At 44.8% G+C, this 19,731-nt stretch overlaps 6 protein-coding genes across 6 annotated transcripts; 3 read left to right on the top strand and 3 right to left on the bottom strand.

Annotated features, from left to right (window-relative positions):
- Nucleotides 1-884: 884 nt before the first annotated feature.
- CTRU02_202969 (uncharacterized protein) lies at nt 885-1,715 on the top strand (the record flags this gene model as incomplete). Its single annotated transcript, XM_036731445.1, has 1 exon — nt 885-1,715. One exon carries the CDS (start codon nt 885-887, stop codon nt 1,713-1,715), a length of 831 nt encoding a protein of 276 aa, XP_036576880.1.
- A 6,434-nt stretch (nt 1,716-8,149) lies between these two features.
- On the top strand, nt 8,150-8,681 carry CTRU02_202970 (uncharacterized protein; the record flags this gene model as incomplete). The annotated part of the gene is made up of 2 exons (XM_036731444.1): nt 8,150-8,605; nt 8,661-8,681. 2 exons carry the CDS (start codon nt 8,150-8,152, stop codon nt 8,679-8,681), a joined length of 477 nt encoding a protein of 158 aa, XP_036576879.1.
- A 697-nt stretch (nt 8,682-9,378) lies between these two features.
- Nucleotides 9,379-10,374, bottom strand: CTRU02_202971 (uncharacterized protein; the record flags this gene model as incomplete). Its single annotated transcript, XM_036731443.1, has 1 exon — nt 9,379-10,374. One exon carries the CDS (start codon nt 10,372-10,374, stop codon nt 9,379-9,381), a length of 996 nt encoding a protein of 331 aa, XP_036576878.1.
- A 4,387-nt stretch (nt 10,375-14,761) lies between these two features.
- On the top strand, nt 14,762-15,076 carry CTRU02_202972 (uncharacterized protein; the record flags this gene model as incomplete). Its single annotated transcript, XM_036731442.1, has 1 exon — nt 14,762-15,076. The coding sequence occupies one exon, from the start codon at nt 14,762-14,764 to the stop codon at nt 15,074-15,076; it is 315 nt and encodes a 104-aa protein (XP_036576877.1).
- Nucleotides 15,077-15,451: 375 nt separating this feature from the next.
- Nucleotides 15,452-16,865, bottom strand: CTRU02_202973 (alkaline proteinase; the record flags this gene model as incomplete). The annotated part of the gene is made up of 4 exons (XM_036731441.2): nt 15,452-15,894; nt 15,949-16,048; nt 16,100-16,474; nt 16,524-16,865. 4 exons carry the CDS (start codon nt 16,863-16,865, stop codon nt 15,452-15,454), a joined length of 1,260 nt encoding a protein of 419 aa, XP_036576876.2.
- Nucleotides 16,866-17,610: 745 nt separating this feature from the next.
- CTRU02_202974 (major facilitator superfamily transporter) lies at nt 17,611-19,326 on the bottom strand (the record flags this gene model as incomplete). The annotated part of the gene is made up of 4 exons (XM_036731440.1): nt 17,611-17,865; nt 17,928-18,033; nt 18,089-19,063; nt 19,142-19,326. 4 exons carry the CDS (start codon nt 19,324-19,326, stop codon nt 17,611-17,613), a joined length of 1,521 nt encoding a protein of 506 aa, XP_036576875.1.
- Between the last annotated feature and the right edge of the window lie 405 nt (nt 19,327-19,731).

Here is a 19,731-nt window from a genome sequence, read left to right on the forward strand (position 1 = left end):
TGTAAAGAGTCAAAGAAAGAGGAACTTGTAAAGAATTTTGACATTTACAAAAGGGCCGGAATAAAACTCTACATAGAGTTATCAACTAGACCGCACGATGCACAAATCAAGACATCAGAGGGTACATATATAGTTTTTGAATCGTCCTTTTCTAAATCCTAACACTGTTTAAGGTTAAAACTATCGCACAAGAAGGTGACATTATGAACGCATACGCGTTTCAACGTTACAGTCAATCATCCTGGGGTATGACTAGTAGTTTTATCTACTGCTTCCGGTCCCTCACAAATACAATTTCCCCCATAAGTTCAGTCCCTGCAGAGTCTTTTGATTAGAAGACATAACGAAGGGCTCATAAACCAAGCTTCAAACTTAACTTTTCAAGTCTCCGATATGAATCCTTGTTTCCAGGATGTAAAGAGATTACAGTTTAGAACATTCAAGTCTTGATAGACTAATTTAAGAGCTCTAGCTAATTCAGTTGCTTTCACATCATACTCGCTAGTGGCATCTTTTGCCACAGGCATCTTCGTATCAAGCGACTCAGTTTGACAAACCTCTATTTGTGAGGAGAAAACTTGTACAATGACTCAAGGCAATGCTGGGGACCTCTTTTCACCATCTCCTCCCTCTTTGGTATGTTCCAAGCTTTAAAGTATGCGAAACCCGTCTTCTACTTGAAACGGCACCAACGTCCGCTCGTATTAAGACACAAGGCGGTTCTGGCATATCTTCATCTCCTACCTTCTTCCCTTACCGTATGTGTGAACTTCAAGCGAGTCTACTTCCCTCGTCAAATTTTATCTCGGGCAACCACGTATAGGTCTCATATCATAACTGAATACTACTGCTTTAGCTGCCCTCATCAATCATCTGTGAGCAAGATGGGTCAATTTGCCAAAGTGGTGGGAGCCATGAGGCGGCTGCAAGCGGCGATGACCGGCGATTTCACTTACGACAAGGTTCCCTCGCGGCAGATGTCAATGTATGATGAAATCAACCCGGCAGCTGATGATTCGGTCCTCGAAAACAGCGAATTCACAGCAAAAGATGAGGACGACGCGTGTGGGCGCTATCACGAAAGTAGACCGCGGCGGAGAAGATCCTGTCTTGGTGCTCTGCGGATTCTGGGAATCGTGACAGTCGTCATCCTCGCCGGAGTCGGGGCCGTGGACCTATTCCAGCGCGCCTCTCACGCGGTTCAGCAGCAACGAGCCGCCCACGACGAGGTGCAGAAGGTGCATGACTGCTTTCGCTTCTGCGGCTACACGGCCGCCGAAGCCATTGCGCGTGGATGCCAGTTCGAGGAGGCCGACATGCGGTGGGAGCACCCGCGGTGCATCGATCACGAGCTCGCCGCTGAATATCGGCGCATGGGGCCCGAGCCAGATGGGTCATGGATATATGAGGTTGATGATGAATCAGCGACGGAAGGTGTACCCATCAATGAGTTGCGGAGGCGCCCTGTGAACGCCACGGAGCTAAGCATGCTCGTTCGGCCTGGGAAGGTCGTTTATGCCAACATGCGCCACCATCTGACGCACTGCATTTTCCGCTGGCGCAAGCAGTTCCGCGCGCCCTTTGTGGGAACAAGGTGGCCTAGCCAGCCGGGTTGGGAGGAGAACCACATCAAACATTGCATGGATGTGATTCTCAATAAGAGAGATATCCCTCTGCAGAATTTCATGACCAGGGTTGTTTTTGAGTCACCTTAGATATTGTTTGTTCTGGCTGGCGATGTTGGTTATTGGAAAACTATAAAAACAAAACTATCTTTGACGTTTAGTTTCTCAGAATTTTGCCAGTCAAGCCATTACGGCAATAAAGGTTGCTAAATCTCTGCGTACTCTGAGGGTATTTTTGGCGTTCTTCGTTATTCTTAATAACCAAAAATAGTAAAATAAGTCTTACACCATTACTGCATTGATATTTTTCTTTTTGTTTTCTATTGTTGACTTTCTTATATTCCGAATCCGAAGGTCAGTTCTACCGCTGTTCATCAAGCACATGACATGAAACCAAAGTCTTTTACTCAGCAACAGCACTCCAGCCATTGATGAATCCCAAGGTTCGAAGGGCTACAACATGCCCATAATTGCAGTTACCACAAATTCCAGTTCAGTCTCAACTTGATGGACACTTTTTTACAACCAGAAATGTCGTTGAATCTAACCTTGAAATAGATGGCTTCAGCTTCTAAATCCCTCGGCAACTTCACGGCGAAATCCATAAGACTAAACAGCTATACACTTTAAACCAACGCCCTTATATTGCCCAAGACTAGGCAATGGCTACAGTTTAAGAAGCCCTCTTAAAACACATAAAGTAGATAGCATTCATCAAAGACACGAATTGGAATGAACAGGATCAAGAGATAAAGAGAGAGCAGTGAGATGTAGATGGAGACCTTTGATGCAGAAATAGCTTTTCAATCACTAAATTAGAGTTTGATAATAAACAACAAATCTTAATGGTGAGCTATCAATGAATATTGGTCTATAATCAGTCCCTCCCGCAGTAGCCCTAAACAAGTCGCTATCTTTTATACAGATACCTAGCTCAACACATTCATCTTGTTCTCCCAGGACACGCAAGATTAGGATTGAAGATGATCTGGCACAACTTGACATACAGAGTACCGTTAAGAGTGAGAAGGCGAATTTGTGTCACAGAGTGAAAGCCTGAGGGTGGCTCACGCCGGACAGTCCTATATAAATTCTGGGATCTATGTATACAATGATATTATCTTATGTGTTTCCAGTTTGTTTCTCTAACAAAATGTCAGCAAATAATCATAATTTAGTTGAAAAAGGACTTGTAAATACAAATAATAACATACATCCCCTGCCCTCCAGCCGTTCAGTTCAAGTGCCGTGCCCATGCTGCTGCGCATGCATAGCGGCCAATGTTATAAACTTACGCGTCCTCTTACAATTTTTCCTACGGCACCTGGTCTCTCGGCATTTCCGACGCTCGGTCTTGATATAGTGACGAAATATTCTTGGATATGCCTTGTCTGGACAGATTTGAAAAATTCTATCCTTTCAAGAAGTTGTTGAAGCTGTGCCCAACGCTGTTTCAGACAATTTCTGCACACCAAAATATCACAGATGTTCCAAATTTTACTCAAATCTTGATCAAGGAGCTGACCGATGTCATTCAGGCACCTGATAAACTTCCATCTAAGCATCCTGAAGTGAAAGAAAACGTGGGCTTTTCTTTGACCTGGAAGCCTGGCCAAATGCCGTTTGGAGTACCGGGAGACTCAAATCTTCTAGGATGGTCAAAATTATATCCGAAGACGAAATGAATGTATCTGAAATGCCTGCGATCATTAGACGTGCGGTAGGCAACGAAGGGAGGCTAGTTACAATGAACCTGGCGCTCTTCAGCCAAGAGCGAAACAATGTTGGAGCGGTCCCGCCACAATTTGTACAGTTCCTCCTAAATATTAAAAACTTTGGCTTCAACTTAATTTTCAACTCTTCAATGTGTAAAATTCTCTTAAGTGTTGAAGTTGAATATTGAACGGAGGAGGTATTAGATTGGACGAAGGTTTACCTAGCCTAGCAGCGGAGTTTGGGCTGTTGCTCTCTACGAGTACATCCAGAAAGGAGGCAATGCGAGCACCTTAAAAGTAATTAGTCTACTCCTCGAAGTTTAATGGGAGAAAAAAAGTGCTATGGGATGAAATATTCCGGTTTACAGATGATTGTCATTGGAGACCAAGGAGATGACGAAAATTGTGCTACATTGGATGCATGTTCGCAATAGGAACACTGGAGGAAAATTACTAGCCAAGTTGGAATTAGACTTAATAGAAAGCCAAGACCAAGCGTGATTGCCAGGAATGTCTAGCCCGTTGAATCAGAATGTATGTTCCATTTTCCCAAGTGGAAAAGGACATGTTGTGGCAACTTACCGCATATGAGGAACAATCAGTCGCACTTGCTATGTTTGAGTAGGAGGAAAAATAATCATGCAAGAACTACCGAGATTCTTATGTTATGATACCGAGAGCTATTCATCCTCGCTGACTGCGAGCCAAAAACCAAACATTCTACGGAGCCGGCACGGACAGGCAACTTCATGCCGTGTGTGCTGATCCTAAAACAGCCGTATGCCTTTAGACTCATTCTCAGGACGCGGTAAAACGTAACATAGTTTCTTCCTTATGATATAGAGTCCCTTTGAGAGAGGTTTTTATGGCTGTACAGATAGGTTGGTATTGAGTCGATACGATGTAGACCAACCAGCGATTGCACTTCTCGACCACACTACTATTGCTAGCAATAATTCTCATGGCCGTTGAAACCAACTTCATGAGTACACCGAGCCCTGCTTAGGAACAGATAACCTTTTAATGGGCTTCAGATATTACAACCAAAAAACTATTAGAGATTTTATATCCTTCTCTCACCCCGTTTTACCTGGGCTATATTACTTTCACCAAAGCACTAGAGCTGTGGAGAGAGGAATAAATATACGAACATGAACAGTCAGATAAGTACAATGACAAGATGTGCTTCACGCCCGATCATGACCTGAGTCACCCACCTGACTCATCGGAGGCAGGTACTTTCTATCCCACCATCCAAGAAAAGAAGCTGACTATCGTCCTGAAAATCCGACGATAGAGCGTGTAGCTTATCAAGCAAGAAAGACAACAATATATATCACGTTCTCTGTGAATTTCCTTTGTGTAATACTGTCTTGAGCACATTTACTATGCGTACCATTTCATTATCAGCTCGAAGGAGCTTACAAACGCTTGTTTTCGTACCTCATCGCTCATTTTCCAACCAATGCGTCTCACTAAACATTTGAACCCGTTGAAAAGGTATATGATCAATTCATGAGTCGTAGGTCTTAATGCGTTCAACATAAAGCAGTCACATAGTAAGCTCCTCTTCATCACATGTGGAAATTGCCCAGCTTTTCGATTCATTCGCCTGTGGAATGCTATTTACAATGCACATAGTTGGAGATGTTCTTTCCTTCCAAGGCTACCTACATTACTATTCGGTGTTTATTCCACACATTACGGCTTTGGGTGCATTTGAAAGCACGAGTGAAAGCAAGTAGCCGGAAAATGTTTCTTGCAACCTAAATCACTTTTCAGTTGTCCTGTTGTCTGTGATGAGCCGGGGAGTACTCAGCATTCATCACAAGTAAAAACCCGACGGATCACATTAACATGGCTTGTGAACATTTGTATGCTCCTTCAAAATTATAAACCATTTGTGAGAATCAAGCTCTCGGTTCTAATTTGCCTTTTGTTAGTCTTTCATTCAGGCATTGTTCAGTATTACGGGTTGGCTGTCAGCAAGTTTGTTGTATCCCTTTATTTTCCTACCAGACCTGATAGTGACCATCGGTTCTAAATTTGATTTAGCCTGGATAGCAGATAACCTTCAATAAAAGACGCTCGTCTGAGATGCTGAGGCCATTTTCAACAGTCGCGGATATCTCGTTTGGAATGCGCCCACGATACTTATAACAAGACTAAACAGTAAGAACATGCCAGTCTCAGTAATGACGGGCTCTCTTTTGAAATTAGGTCAATGGTCATTTAGTTAAGACTCTTTAATGGAAAGGCTTTGGTGAAGGGGTGGCAATGATATTGTCGTCGGATCATAGGACATGAAGAGTATACTAATGGATATTTGCAAGGGTAGAGTCTCGGTCTGAGCCATGACTGATCCTAGAAATTCTGTCATGCCAAATGCCATTTCGACACATTAGAACGAGCTTGAGCACCAGAAATTCCGCGATACTTCTGGACGAGTCAGTTGCTGATTGATGACTGTTTCAGTCTGAGGTACATATTCTGAAATATCTACCCCTGAGGGAGTTTTGATGGACTATGGTAATGTTTCTCGCACACGCCTCATTGTTAACAGTGCATCTTTTCACGGCCTGGCGGACAAGAAATCGCACCGCCGTAATGCATACAACAATGTAAAAGGATCTCCACCCAAAGGTTTGTTAGGCCCCATGTAAGTAAAGTCTAGGAGACACAAGTGCAATTTGTTATATGAGTTACGGCGATGTGTTAGGCGTCGCTGATGTTTGGGAGTCTCTTTAGACCCAATATTATCGGCTTTCGCCACAAGAAAAAGACACTGAGCGACCGCAAAGACCTTTAAGACATTTACACATATTTGTTATCATGCTGCATTGCTGAAGGCGTCGACTACTGATTCAATCCATCCTATACATTTGAAAGGAGATTAGATTAGTAGGCTAGTCAGATCAACTCGAGTCTCAGGAGCCCGTTCTTTGAAGAGATCGCAAAACCATATCAGGAGGGCCAAACGGTAATCATTTCCCCAACAGCTTGCTCTTGTAGTAGGACTGAAATTATGCAAGAATAAAATTCGGATCAGAACCGCCTATTGTGGCGTATGTATGTTGCTGGGAACTCTAATCAATCTTGCTTGCTACTGTTTGATCATCTGTAACATTGTAAGAGTCTCGTGCCAGGTTTCCTGCAACTTCGAAGAGACTAATTAAACTCATCAAACGCGCGTAATTAATAATCAATGTGAATGTTGCTGAATTCTGCCAGAGCAAGCAGCAAGACTGTGAACACTTATATCAGGGCGACTCGCAAGAAGATGATGATCCTCAAGCCTTGGCACAGGTCATACTGGGTCACCAGGAGGCCGTAGCACCAAAGTCTCCTGGCCCCGGGTGTTGGCACCATGCCAAGCATGTTCATCGTAAGCTGAAATCATCCGAGCGTAGAACCAAGCAACAGGAACAGTGTGGTCAGCCCAAGTATCAGACTAAAACAAATGCAAACCATAGTCCAAATTCTCATTACCCCCCTGAACCGTGAACAGTAGATGTGTTCTTATGTGGTAGACTGATAGTAAATAGCCCAACCATTGTTTAGGTGAATACTGTCTGTTTTCTAAGAGTCAAAACCCAAAAGGTGTACAATAATGGTGCTGATTTAAGCATAAATTTGAAGAAAATCAAACTAGTTTGGCCATTCTTTTGTGTGGTTTATTTCCTGAAAGTAAGAACCCCAATTATCAGAAATGGCTGCCCAAAAGATCCCGACAGATTGGTTCACACGGTCGGCGATTCTTCCGATATGTAAGCTTCACAGCCAAGAACGGAGTTCTTCAGGTTACAACAGTTGGAGTAACCCAGGGCAATCCATGATTTCCTCATATGACTTCGGATCAAAATGTGTATGTGAAGATCATATTCAGGATCGCCCTTCCAACAGCTTGGCACTTGAGACTCTATTCGAATTAAGCTTTTTCGACTCATGTCGGACGCTCCGACGGTGCATACTGCTTGCAAAAGGCAGACTCGATGAGACATGTCACCAACTCAAACTCTAATCAGTATTCCTTTTCGTAAAGCCTTTCGGCAAGTATTCTAAAGTTTATCTTGCAGCCGTTACATACATACGTGATAGATTTGATTCTGAGAGTAGTCCGGATGAGTCGGACTAACAGGTCACACATGGAGCTGCCAGCAGTATTCCATTGTTCTGCACCTTGTTCCAGATACTATTGTCCTCTGTCAGTCACTCCGGTTCATTGGTTTCATCCTAAAACGATTTCGTCACCCATCATCTCATACTCTGGGGAAGTCCGTCTGATGGCAAAGTTACCACCTCAATTATTAGCTAGGCGCCGCATCCTAGCTCGGGTTTGGACTGTAGAAGCGACTCATATGATTTGCGATATGACTCAAAAAAGCAATCATTGGATTACAGCCACGACAAGTAGGAGCCTACCGTAGTTGTCATGAGTTCACACCCATGCTTGTTGAAGCGAGATTCTTGCATTAGACATGTAGCTATTCAGAAATGCAAATTAAGTTCAATCTCGAAACTGACGCGTTTGTAAAGGGCACAATGTCATGTCCTTCCACACCGCACTACACCACACAGCCGAAAACACGATGTTCGATCAATGGATTTCAGAGCGAAATCAAAAAGTATAAGAACAGAAGCCATCTGCATCATGCCGTTTGTGTTAGAACAATCAACATCTCATCTCGTTATCTCTCTTTTATCCATTCTTTCAACTAGTCCGACAGGTTTCGGATCTCCTATTCCTATCATAGTATAACTAAAATCATTTTTTCAGACCACATATAAACTTCACATAAACCAGCCAAAATGCGCTTCACCCTTGCTCTCCTTTTCTTCTTGCTCACCCTCACCGCTGCGCTTCCTGTCGCCGACCCCGCCAACAACAAAGCGTCTTCGGACAAGAAAAAGCTTGTCAACGGCATTAATGATAATATCAAAGCGGGTAAAAAGGAAATTTCAGCTACCGAAAAGGCCCAAGACGCTGCCAAGAAAAATGATGGAAAGGCCCTCAAAAAGGACGAGAAGAATATAGGCAGTGCTTTGGACGAGGCAACCAAAGCTCGCAAGAAGAATCAAAAGATTGCCGGGAACAAAGACCCTGCTTTAACTAAGGGCTTAGGCAAGGTAGAACAGGCACAAAAGGGTGCTAAGAAGACCGTAAATGGTCTCACTGGTGATCCCAAGAAGGATAAGGGATCGCTTGACAAGTTGGACAAGACATTCAAAAAGGGCAAGGCGACCAATGCCGAGAATCTGAAGGAGGTAAGCTTTTTGACTAAACTGGCTGATTCGAATTCGATATCTAACATATAATCAGGCCAAGAAGAACTTCAACTGATTCCGAATTTCGAGCTAAGGCTGAGGCACGAAATCCTACATTGGCTGTATGGATGTTGGAGGATACAACTTGAATGATTAGTTCTGGAATAGATTTAGAGGATTTTTAAAAATTATTATCATTATTTGCGATACTCAATTTGTCTTCCATGAGGCGCCAATTTGTAGATTGAGCCATTGTTTCCCAAACGCCAAAGCTACTACCACTCGGTCACTAACCTCGATCAGCAACCTTTTTGCCAAAGGATTCAGAAGTAAGATGTTTCCCAACATTCTGCGCTTACTGAATTTGTTTTTTTGCTCTATTGGCGAGTGGTGGACTATCAGCATAGCATTATGGAACGTTTCAACATCTCTTGGTCTTTTGTCACCAAGTGGATTGAAACTACCCAAGTACGAGGTCCCTTCAGTAGTATTACACAAGGATAAATTCTCTGATCAGGTTTCTGCGGCAGCCCTTAGTACTTCCACCTGCTTGAAGCGCTATTTTTTGCCAGGTTAAAATCGCCAATTGAGGGAAGTCAGAACATCCACCTCTTATACCCAGGTCGACCTACAAGGTAGGAGATCCGTCACGGTATGAGATTTTGATGGCTGAGAATATAGAGAGAAGTAGGTCTATATATGTCCATTCTTCGTATACATCTTACATCATGGGAGAATCTCAGACTCCTTATTATCCAACGCATAATTAAGAATTACTTCGACCTCCACAGCCTTTGTCCCCAGGTGAAGACAAGAATCGATCTCCCAAGAATTCGTCCGAAAATCAATGGCAAGCCAAATCGAAACCATGTCAAAGGCTGAAAAAGTCTGGCCATTGGCAAGGTGATCTTTTCAACTTTGGTTCCATCTTTGTTTTTGGACATGATTGATTTTCCCGTGAATGCCTCCACAGCTTCCACCACAAAATCGGCCGTTTCTTCCGGTTGACTCAAGAACGGCGAATGGCTCGTCTGAAGTTCTCTATGCTCCACCTTTCCACCCATCTCTCTAGCCATACCGACTTGCATTCGCTGTACAACCACCGGCAGTCCTCGATCTTCGACCGTACCGAGATACCAAACTGGCACATCCTGCCATCCGGCAAATGCGTATTCGCCACCTTCAAACAACGCCTTCAAACTTTGAGTGGTGAGCTGTGAGACCCAATACTGTGCTTCTTCTGAAGGCAGGTCGTGGTAAAAGAGCTCCCGAGGATCAGCGACAATCTCTGCATATCCAGTTGTGGCATTGACCCGCCAGGAGGGGGGTGGGTGCCCAAAGAAGGGATCCATGAAAGAGAGTCCGGTTAAGGTGAATCCAGAAGCTATCAGAATGAGCCCAACAATGCGACCAATCTTTTTGGGTTCTTCTTGGTGAGAAATTGTCAAAGTGGGCGTCGCGCTAGAGGCATCCATAGCGACATCTCGTGGGTGGGCAAATGCTTTAATAGCGCTGTTTCCCACCATGCCGCCATATGAGTGAGCAATAACCACAACATCATTTCCTTGAACTATTTCGCTGGAGATGACACAACGAGCGGCGTCGACATCGTCCCTAAAGGTAGCAGTAGGATTTCCGGATGTGGAAGGAAGGGTGACCGAGAGACATTTCAGTCTGTATCCCTTCTGCAAAATCGAAGTGATCTTGTCGTAACATGACGGCTTATGCCAAGAGCCTGGGATGAAAATCAGGGCTGGCAGGTTAGGCATGATGATGTACAGTAACACTGTAAACCATGATGTGAAATTCTTTCTTTTCTTCTCCAAAGTTGAAGAATTCGTTCACTTTTGAAAGAAAAATATTCTAAGATGCAGAGTGTGTTGAACAAAACAGCCTGTGGCAAAAACTTGCAGGAATGAATTACACCCTGGATTCCCAGGCTAATATGACCGGAATGGGTCGGTATGCATTGAGACAAGTGAACACATCACGTGTCGCACTAGATAATCTCCGGACAAGCACCTCCGCTGGCGAACATGGTCTTGAAGCGGGTGGTTTCGGAAAGACGATAGTATTACAGAGTATGAGCATGATAATTATCCTTACGCCTTCCCATATGCCTCGATCAAAGGATCAAAGCCAGGTCGCTTAGCGTATGAACATCTTGCGAGGACCCGAACCTGGCATGAGTTGCCAAGGTCCGAGAAATTTTCGGGGAGAGAAATCTAGGTACAGCTCCTACGTCGCAGTACTCTCCCCTCATAAATTCCAATATTAGATCTAGTGCTCACAATTGCATGCTGAGAACGCAGAGCCTAACAGCACTTTGCATGCCTAAGGGCAGATAGTATAGTACCATGGAGGTCTTTCAAGCCAATGTGTGTGTGAAGGGATTGGCTTCCAGCTTCGCTGTCACCATTAATCTGGGATTTTAAAAGTCAGAATTGAATATATCGGTTATTGTCTCTTTCATGTTTACTAGAGGTGATCGTAAAGGATCATTTGAAGACGGGCTGGTCACAGGAACTTGGCCCCACTGTTAACCCCTTAAACGGTACGTTGTCAGCACCAATGTTTCTCTAACTGAGTTGTGGTTTGCCGCCACCTGTGTTACACACCGGAACGTATGCATTCACACTTGGGAAGGCGGCCACATGAGTAACTTCTTGGAAGAACATACAAGTACGTGGCGAGCAAATGCCACTCAGTTGCTTGTCTATGGCCCAGCCTCATACGACTATGGACATCGGTAGCATGACAAATGAGAAAAAGAGCTAACTGAAAAGTCTATCTTCAGACAAGCGGATACCGCTCTTATGTTGACGGTATGATCCGCTCGTCGGCCACCAAACTGACTTCTAGCAACATAGACAGCACCAATTACGCGATATAAGATTTCCAATTGAAGGTATGTCGTTGGACGAAATTAGGGATTTAAATTAGAGTACGTGTTCCACATTAGTGTCGAGGATGCGAGATATTGAATCCTTCTATGAGCCAAGAAGATGTCTCAGTGTTCTCAACTTGGCTGCAGAGATGAAATCTATTGAGGTTTGTTTTGCCCCATTGATGAAGTACCTGTATCCTGGTGTGCTAAGACACATCCCCATGAGGGGGACTAGGTAATACTTTACCTAAAAAAAACAAATATTACTATTCAAGAGTGGATCATGTTACGACCCGACAGTTAACAGACCACTGACGACGACCCCGCAGGGGCTCAGCGGTTATAGGGACGGCCGTCAGCCGTTACGTCGTAACAACCCCCACGGAACGGAAGAACTAGGATACAGGTCACGTGACGATAAGCAGGACCGACGGACGATAAGCGGTCCTGGGACAGGACCGACGGGCAAAAACATCAACAACAGCGAGAACGAAATTTTTGAAAATCGGAGCAAAAACGGCCCCAAATACGCGTGCTCGCGGCCACAGAGCCCCCTTCGATGCAATGCCATCCTCGGCCTTGATTCTACGTCCCAAAGGGGCCCAAGATGGCCGCAGAGCACGCCCCGACTACAATGAAAAACTTGAGAGCAAGCCGCAAAATACGACATATCAATAGACAACACTGTTACCACCACCACAGGCGAGCCACAAGCCGCTACACGAAGCACTAAGACTGCGCCCAAACAATCAACTTCAACACAACAGCCGCCGACAGGTTTTGGGTCACCTGTCACCCCCGACAAAGTTTGCAACGTCCCACAACGACGAAGATGAGTCCGACAGAACAGTATCACCTTCCGCACGGAGAAAGCACCAGGCATTAGGCATGCTACGATCGATGCCACACAATACTACAGACCACAGACAGACTGGTCCCCTGTCGCCCCTTTTGCGAAGAAGGATTGGTGTCCCTTCAACGCGCGACAATGTCTGCGGAATCTGTGCGGGAGCTCTCATACCCAGTAATCGAACATGTCGGAGTCAGTGGAGCATTGTGCTTCGTGGAAGACCCTTGGGCCAATGTGGTGGAGGGCAATAGTGGTCAACAGGCAAGAAACAAGAGGCCACATAGGAACCCGGCAGGAGGCAACAAAGAATTTACAGATGCAACTGAGAAAACGGCACATACAAGTCCGGGAGGATACGGACAAAACAAAGAGACAAAGCTGAGCGCTGGGGGGAGACTGTAGGTACAAAGAACCAGATACGGTGCTACCAGCACCAACTGAACCGAAGCAGGAGGACGCAAAACAAGCATTCTAGAGAGCAACACAAAAGCGAGAAAGCAGACAGGAGAGCAACACACTTCTTCAACAGAGGGCACAAACACACAGAATAGAGAACATAGTGGGGAGCTTGGGGATAGCTGGCCCTGATGCAACATCAGGGCGAAGTGGGGCGTCGCTGTTCATTGTCGACGCTTCGGCTACCTGCCAAACCCCGCTTTCCGGGCATAGCTGCTGGCATAAGAGCGGCTTCATAACCGAGTAGGAATAAATCAATCAATCAATCGACAGGACCGACGGTGCCAAGGGCGGTCCATGGCGATGGACCGACGTCCTGGGTGTCGGTCCCCCAGGATCAGGAAGTGTTCAGCATGGAACCAGACTTGTATATAGTTGGGACTCGAGTCCTCTCGAGTCCTACCTTTCCTAGTTCTTCAGCAATCAACTTCGTGACTACCCTCACCGGTACTTTCAGCTATCCTAAGTGACGAACTACTCTACGACTCTTGTTGAGGCCTTGACTGATCACCAAGCCCTTTGAAGATCTACGATCTATTCGACCAGGACCACGGAACGACTGTTACTACTCTCAATCCCTGACTTACTGCTAACACAAACCCACTGTCAGTTAGCTGGCCGTAACAGATCATTTCCCCTACCTGACTGTTATTCAGAGCTCAAATATCAGTAAAATACCAAGTAAGCCAGTTTGTAATACTAGGATTACCGCTCATGGAATTACGATTTGTAGGAAGTCATTTCGTCATCCATAATCCTACTTCAACGCTGTCTACCGTAGCATGTCTGCCTTTGATTGAGACTTCCGGCGTGGTGTAGTCATCTACTATATGAGATTTCATTTAATTCATATGTGCCGGCCTAGTATACCTTACGATCCGGCTGGGGGAAACTTGGAGAAAGGTCCATCATCTGCCTATTCCTACTTAAAGATCAAAATTTGGCTGGAATAGAGTGATCAACAGATTACAAGACTAGATATGCCCTGGCAAGCTCGGGGAGATCAATGGGCCGTAGAGGCATGAACTCTCGGCGACATGCACCGTCTTCATAAAACTCTGACGAGATCCTTGACTCGGTGATTTTTAGACCTCACGGAACCTAAAATAAACGCTTCAGTGTCCCTGGGAAAATCTTAATTAATGTTATGATTATCATGTGCACATGTGTAGTTTACAGGTGTCATCACATCTGCGCGAAGCTGTAGGCCAGCAACATGCCGCAAGAATTAATTGCATTGATAGAAGGGTTAAGATCGGCGGTCGGCCGAGGAAAATTTAGACATAATGTGGAGAATGTACGTCTGTTGTTGCTTGATCCTCCAACAGATAGAGAGCCAAGGGCATAGCCGCAGTCTTTGATTCATGCAGGGCTCTAGCACTGGCTTGGATGCGACGTCTATGGTTTAATCAACTACGGATGAACTACAGAGTGCAAATAAACTCTAATGCACTAGCAAGGTATTGGTGAAAATTCATCAATGGTTGTAACCTCTGTGCCGAAGAGAGTTTAACAACAATCAAAAGTGTGGCTCAGTTTTCCAAACTGGCATCTCATCTCATACGAAAAGCCGACAGTATCAAACCATTATTAGATGCTTCTGTTCTTGTTCTTGGATAAAGAAAAATTGTCAGGCGGTAACCTTCCGAATACAAAGGACATTCTGGAGGGTATATGTGCAGTATATCAGCTGAATCGTGTATTGTTGCCCATAGTGGATTGCCTATCATCATTAAACTTTAAAAAACTCCCACTTGTTGATCACTTCAAGGCCGTGTATCTACAAAAATAGCCTCGCGGAGTATTTAAAAGAGTGCTCTTCGCTGCATGGAGGTTATTCATCCTCATTAACCTCAGAATAAAAAACACCACATACCTTTTCTCTGGCTTCAATTTCTGCATATTCAGTCCAAAGTTTATTACATTCCTTCTCCCAAAAAGAGTCATACTCAAGATCACCAAAATGAAGGGTGCATTTTTACTCACCACACTATCGCTGGCTTCTGCTGTTCAAGGATGCGCCATTTACAAGTTTTGCCATTGCGTGAACGATGATGGCAAGCCTAACGATGCCGCAACCTCGTTGACATGCACCGAGGGCAATCTAGAGACAAAAACAGAAGGAGACACCTCATACCAAGAATGTCACCTTTACAAGCGTCATGGCTTCTTGAACGTAAAAGTCACAGGAAACGACAATTGCAAATGGCGCGAAACGTGTCAGCAAAAGGGTGCAACTGGAGCAGACTCAAGCTGCAGGGATAAAGTAGCGAGTTAGAGAGGATAACAAACGGAACACGATAAATTTTAACGCCATAGAACATTTTGCTGTGAATAAATTTTCTGTTCTTTAGTTTACCGCCAATTTATGGTACCAACAAATATATAAACAAGACAGTAGATTGACGATGATGACCTCACACCTGAGCCCTGTCACGATAAGGACTTATGATGTGCTAAAATTCACATAACTGTGTTATGTAACTACCTTATCTCAGCAATACAGACTTTTTCGCAACAGGATCAACACATGTTTTTACCGCAAGATAATTAAGCTGCTAAAAAAAACTGCGCTGTTACTTTCTTCTGCCTACGCTTTTGTCATTCATTACTGCATCTCCTATGAATTTTCCCGGCTCATACATAAAGCCTACTAAATGCCATTGTAAGCAAATAGATTAGGAGTGTACTCGGGCACTCCTTTGATAATATCCCGTTTAGATAGTTCCAAGATCCTAGCCGTCACTGCTTCGACGGACTCTAATCCTGACTCTAGGCTCTTTAGATACAATACCAGGCCGGAAACGTGAGGCGCAGCCATAGAAGTACCAGTCAGAGCTACATCTTTGCCAGCATCGAGTGAAAGCGAGTATACATCGACACCAGGGGCATAAAGGTCCACCCCAGCTCCGAAATTGCTATAGCTCAGGACGGAGTTGTTGGCCGCGCTGGCTGCCACTGTAATAGCACTGCTGGTACCTGCTGGAGAAACTCGACTGACATCGATACCAGCATTACCTGCAGAAACTACAGAAACAATACCTTGTTCAGATGCTGCATGGACCAAGCTGTTAAATGCCCAATTCGTGGGGCCGCCTTTTCAACTTGATTAGTTTTTCAAACTTCATGTTAAACCGTGAATCAACTCACCCAAGCTCATGTTGATAACTGAGACTGCAGCACGACCAGGTGTGGCTGTAATATTGTTCACAGCCCACGAAAAGCCATCCATGAAGTGAGACATAACTCCCTGTTAACAAGTCAGTTGATTATCTTGTTTCAACATTGGAAGGCGACTTACTTGATTGGGAGCGAGTACTTTCACGGCAATAACCCTAGCCTTTTTTGCAACTCCCCATGTTTTGGACGCAATGGTGCCAGCAACGTGTGTACCATGTCCACTGCTATCTTCAAAAGGGATATCAGGATACACAGTATATCCAAGCTCGGCTCGCCCTTCAAAGTCTGGATTATCCACCCAGACGCCGCTATCAATGACATACGCAAAAGTCCCCTCTCCTCCATTTTCGTCGTAGCGATACTTAAACCCATCCCGAAGACTGCCATTCGTACTGATGCCATCTGCGGAGGATATAGCGCCAAGCCCCCACGTGGATTCAGGCTGTGTGATAATCTCAAATGGATAAATGGGTGTGTCGGGCTCTACACACTCAACCTTAAAAATTTAGCCATTGTTTAAAATCGAAGAAATTAGTTTCACTTACTGTCTCATTCAATTCAATTTCTGCCAAGGTTTCATCGTCAAATGATCCCACATAGGCATGGAATGAACCGATATCGAATGTCTTTTCCACTCCATTGACATCTCGACGGAAGACACTTCTTCTCTGATGCACATCTCGTGCCCAGTTAAGATGCTCTTTCACAGCATTTTCCGAGAGACCTGCTTTCAGGCTGACAATGTACCGGCCGGAAAGAGCATAATCTCTGGCATCCAAAGAATAGCTCAAGGCAGATGTCAAACCGCCGAAAAGAAAAAGGAAACTGTGTTTCATCTCGTTGCGTTCCTGATCAGTGGTACTTCGCACCTTCCGAGTATCTGCCATGGAAATCGCTTTCTTTTGTAGACATTTCCCATTTCAAGCAATCACGTCATGCGCAGGGTCAAACTTGTAACATTTAATTCAAGCTCTTGGCTTTCTCGTATTGTATGTTGGCTAATCTCTATTAGGTAGGTCGGTGGACATAACAACCTTGTGAATTTAACCGAATGATACCTTGTTAAGTGATTGCTTTTACGGTAATCGCCTGCAAAGTTCAGTCAACCAATGTAGCTTTTATGGCAGCGATTAGAAGTGGTGACCACAACTTAGTACCGCCTTCCGAAGCTGCATACTGAATCTCATTCAATACACAGATGGATAGCCCGTACATGAACAAGATAAAGCGATTTGCTTAGATCATTATTTGAACATGTCATACCTGTTCTGTTAATTGATGGCAAACTAGATGTTACGTCTCGTCTGAGATACCAACGGCGATAGTGTTACTACCTAGTGTATTCAACAAGTTTATTTCAGTTCAAGATTTGCCAATGCCTATTTCATTCGGTGCCGGTGTAAGTTCAGAATTTCATACACCATGTGTTACTGCGCAACTGATTGTTCTCACGACACACTAATCTTTCGATTGTATACATTAATGAATCGAGATAAAGGTGCCTGGAGTCGCATAAACCTGGCCCAAATGTAACATTAAAATAGAGCTTAGGCGCAAAGAAGAGCCCTCAAATTTTTAACCACGTTATACTTACCCTTGTCAAGAAAGACCCAATTCTGATGATTTACGTTGTCAAGACGCTGCCTTGTTCATTGTAACTCCTGTAGGATCCTCGGTAACTTCATCACCCCACTGTGCCTCCCAACCGTTTTCAGCCAGATATCTCTTCCATGCTTCATCGTCGTCGTTCAGTCTTCTGGAAACATCCGGTATGACAAAAAAAGCGATGAGTGCACCGAGCAAAGCAAAACCAGAACCGATCAAAAATGCAACTTGATTACCTTTTGACGGATTTTCGGTGTAAGAATTCATGATTGCCGTAAATACCTTTGACTACAGCGTTAGTAGAAGACTCATTACTACGAAAGGGGTAGTAATGTGTGGCTTACCTGAGTTCCTATTGCTGCCCCAGCTTTGGAAAATGCTGCTATGAAGCCCATCATCTGACCCCTTATAGACGTAGGAAAACATTCTGAAGCAGTCAGAACAACAGTACTAAGTAGGAATAGGTTAGCTGACTTCTCGCTAATGAGTATTTCTAGCCACTTGCCTTCCTGGCCCTACCTCGCCCAAGGTCAAGAAGATCCCATACAACACAACGAACAGAGGGAAGATCTTTTGTATGGGACTCATGGCCCCTCCAAGCACAAATCCCAGTGTCGCTTGTAAAGTGAATCCCAAAGCCATGGTTTGACGCCTCCCAATCTTGTCAGAAAGGTATCCTCCAATGAAAGGCCCGGGGATATAAAAGCAATTGATCACAACACCCCATCCAAGCGTCTTTACGAGGCTGTCACCTGCATTGGCTCTTGACATGATGGTGGAACTAAAGATACCGAAAGGAATGCTGATCCAGTTGTAAAGAAACCATGTCGAAGCAGATCCGAGAAGCGGTCGCCAGTACTTCTTTAGTGCCAACCAATAAGGTGTACGCTGCTTGCGCATTGCCGACCTGCGGTAGGCAGTAGATACAGCCATTCGAATGCGGAACCAGAAGATGAGAAGGGGAGGTGCCATGCCCAAAGCAAAAGATGTGCGCCACACAATGTTGTATTTGGCAACTTGTTGGCCGACACACAACAGCAAAAGCAATGGCACTAGAGCACCCCATATGTAGCCCAGACTGCTGGAAAGATCTGCAAGCATGGCAAACATAAAACCTCTTCTCTTGCGATATTTAGCGTCTTCGTCAGTTGCCTCGGCAGCCCCAGCACCAGAGACAGGATACTCTCCGCCAGCACCTACGCCAGCGATACCACGCGCAATGATTAACATCCAAAACATGCCCGTTGGGCTATTTCCGTTAGATGCGGCTGATAAAGTGATACCGATAACGAGCAAAACTGTTGTGGCGACAGCCCCTGTCTTTCTTCCCAACTGATCCACGACGATGCCAAAAAGCACCATGCCAACGATCATTCCGATTAAGAAGGCGTTGGATAAGCGCTGATAGATGGTTGTAGTTAATTCTTCAGGATATAAGATTGCGAGTAGCAGCTCCACGTTGCCAATAACGGCTGCATTACTGTAGTCAGAAAGGTTAGTCAAGCGGGAAAGGGGAAGAGCAAAAGAAAGCAATTTACAAGTAGTTGGGAAGTCATACTATCCGTCAGAGCCAATCGCCAAACCGGAGAAAAGTACCATTAACCAGACAGAGAGAGTGCTGTAATATGTCTTCTCTGATTCCTCGGCAATAATGTCTACTTTGCCGTTGTGTTCATTGTCTCGATTGACTTTTTTATCTCCAGTTGTAACCTGGCCAATTTCTGCAGGCGCTTCCCCCGCCATTTTTTCCCGACTTTATTCACTTTGGAATTTAATCTTCCAGTCCAATAGTTTGCTAAAGACTTGAATACGGTAGGAAGAACGAGGTTGCCATTTGGTTGGGGACAAGATGAGAAGGTAAAGAGAGTAACGCTGGACCTCAAACGTAAAAAGTCGAAAACTCATTCTACTTAAGGCTACGGTTGGACAGCCGAGAGAAGTTGGCCCAGCCTTGCCAGAATAAGGTACTAGCAAAAGGCTTATAGCGGTTGAATTCCTATCTGCATTTCCGAACCGGCGTATTGGCCCGAGGAAAACTCACATCCCCTATCAAGACCCATGTCGATGACATGGGACAGACTATGTAGGTGTTGGTACCTACCGTGGTGCCGATACGGTCCGGGCGGGGTTTGTGCCAAAGTAAGGAAT

This window comes from Colletotrichum truncatum (assembly GCF_014235925.2).
Source record: "Colletotrichum truncatum strain CMES1059 chromosome Unknown Contig_0002, whole genome shotgun sequence".
Lineage (NCBI taxonomy): Eukaryota > Fungi > Ascomycota > Sordariomycetes > Glomerellales > Glomerellaceae > Colletotrichum > Colletotrichum truncatum.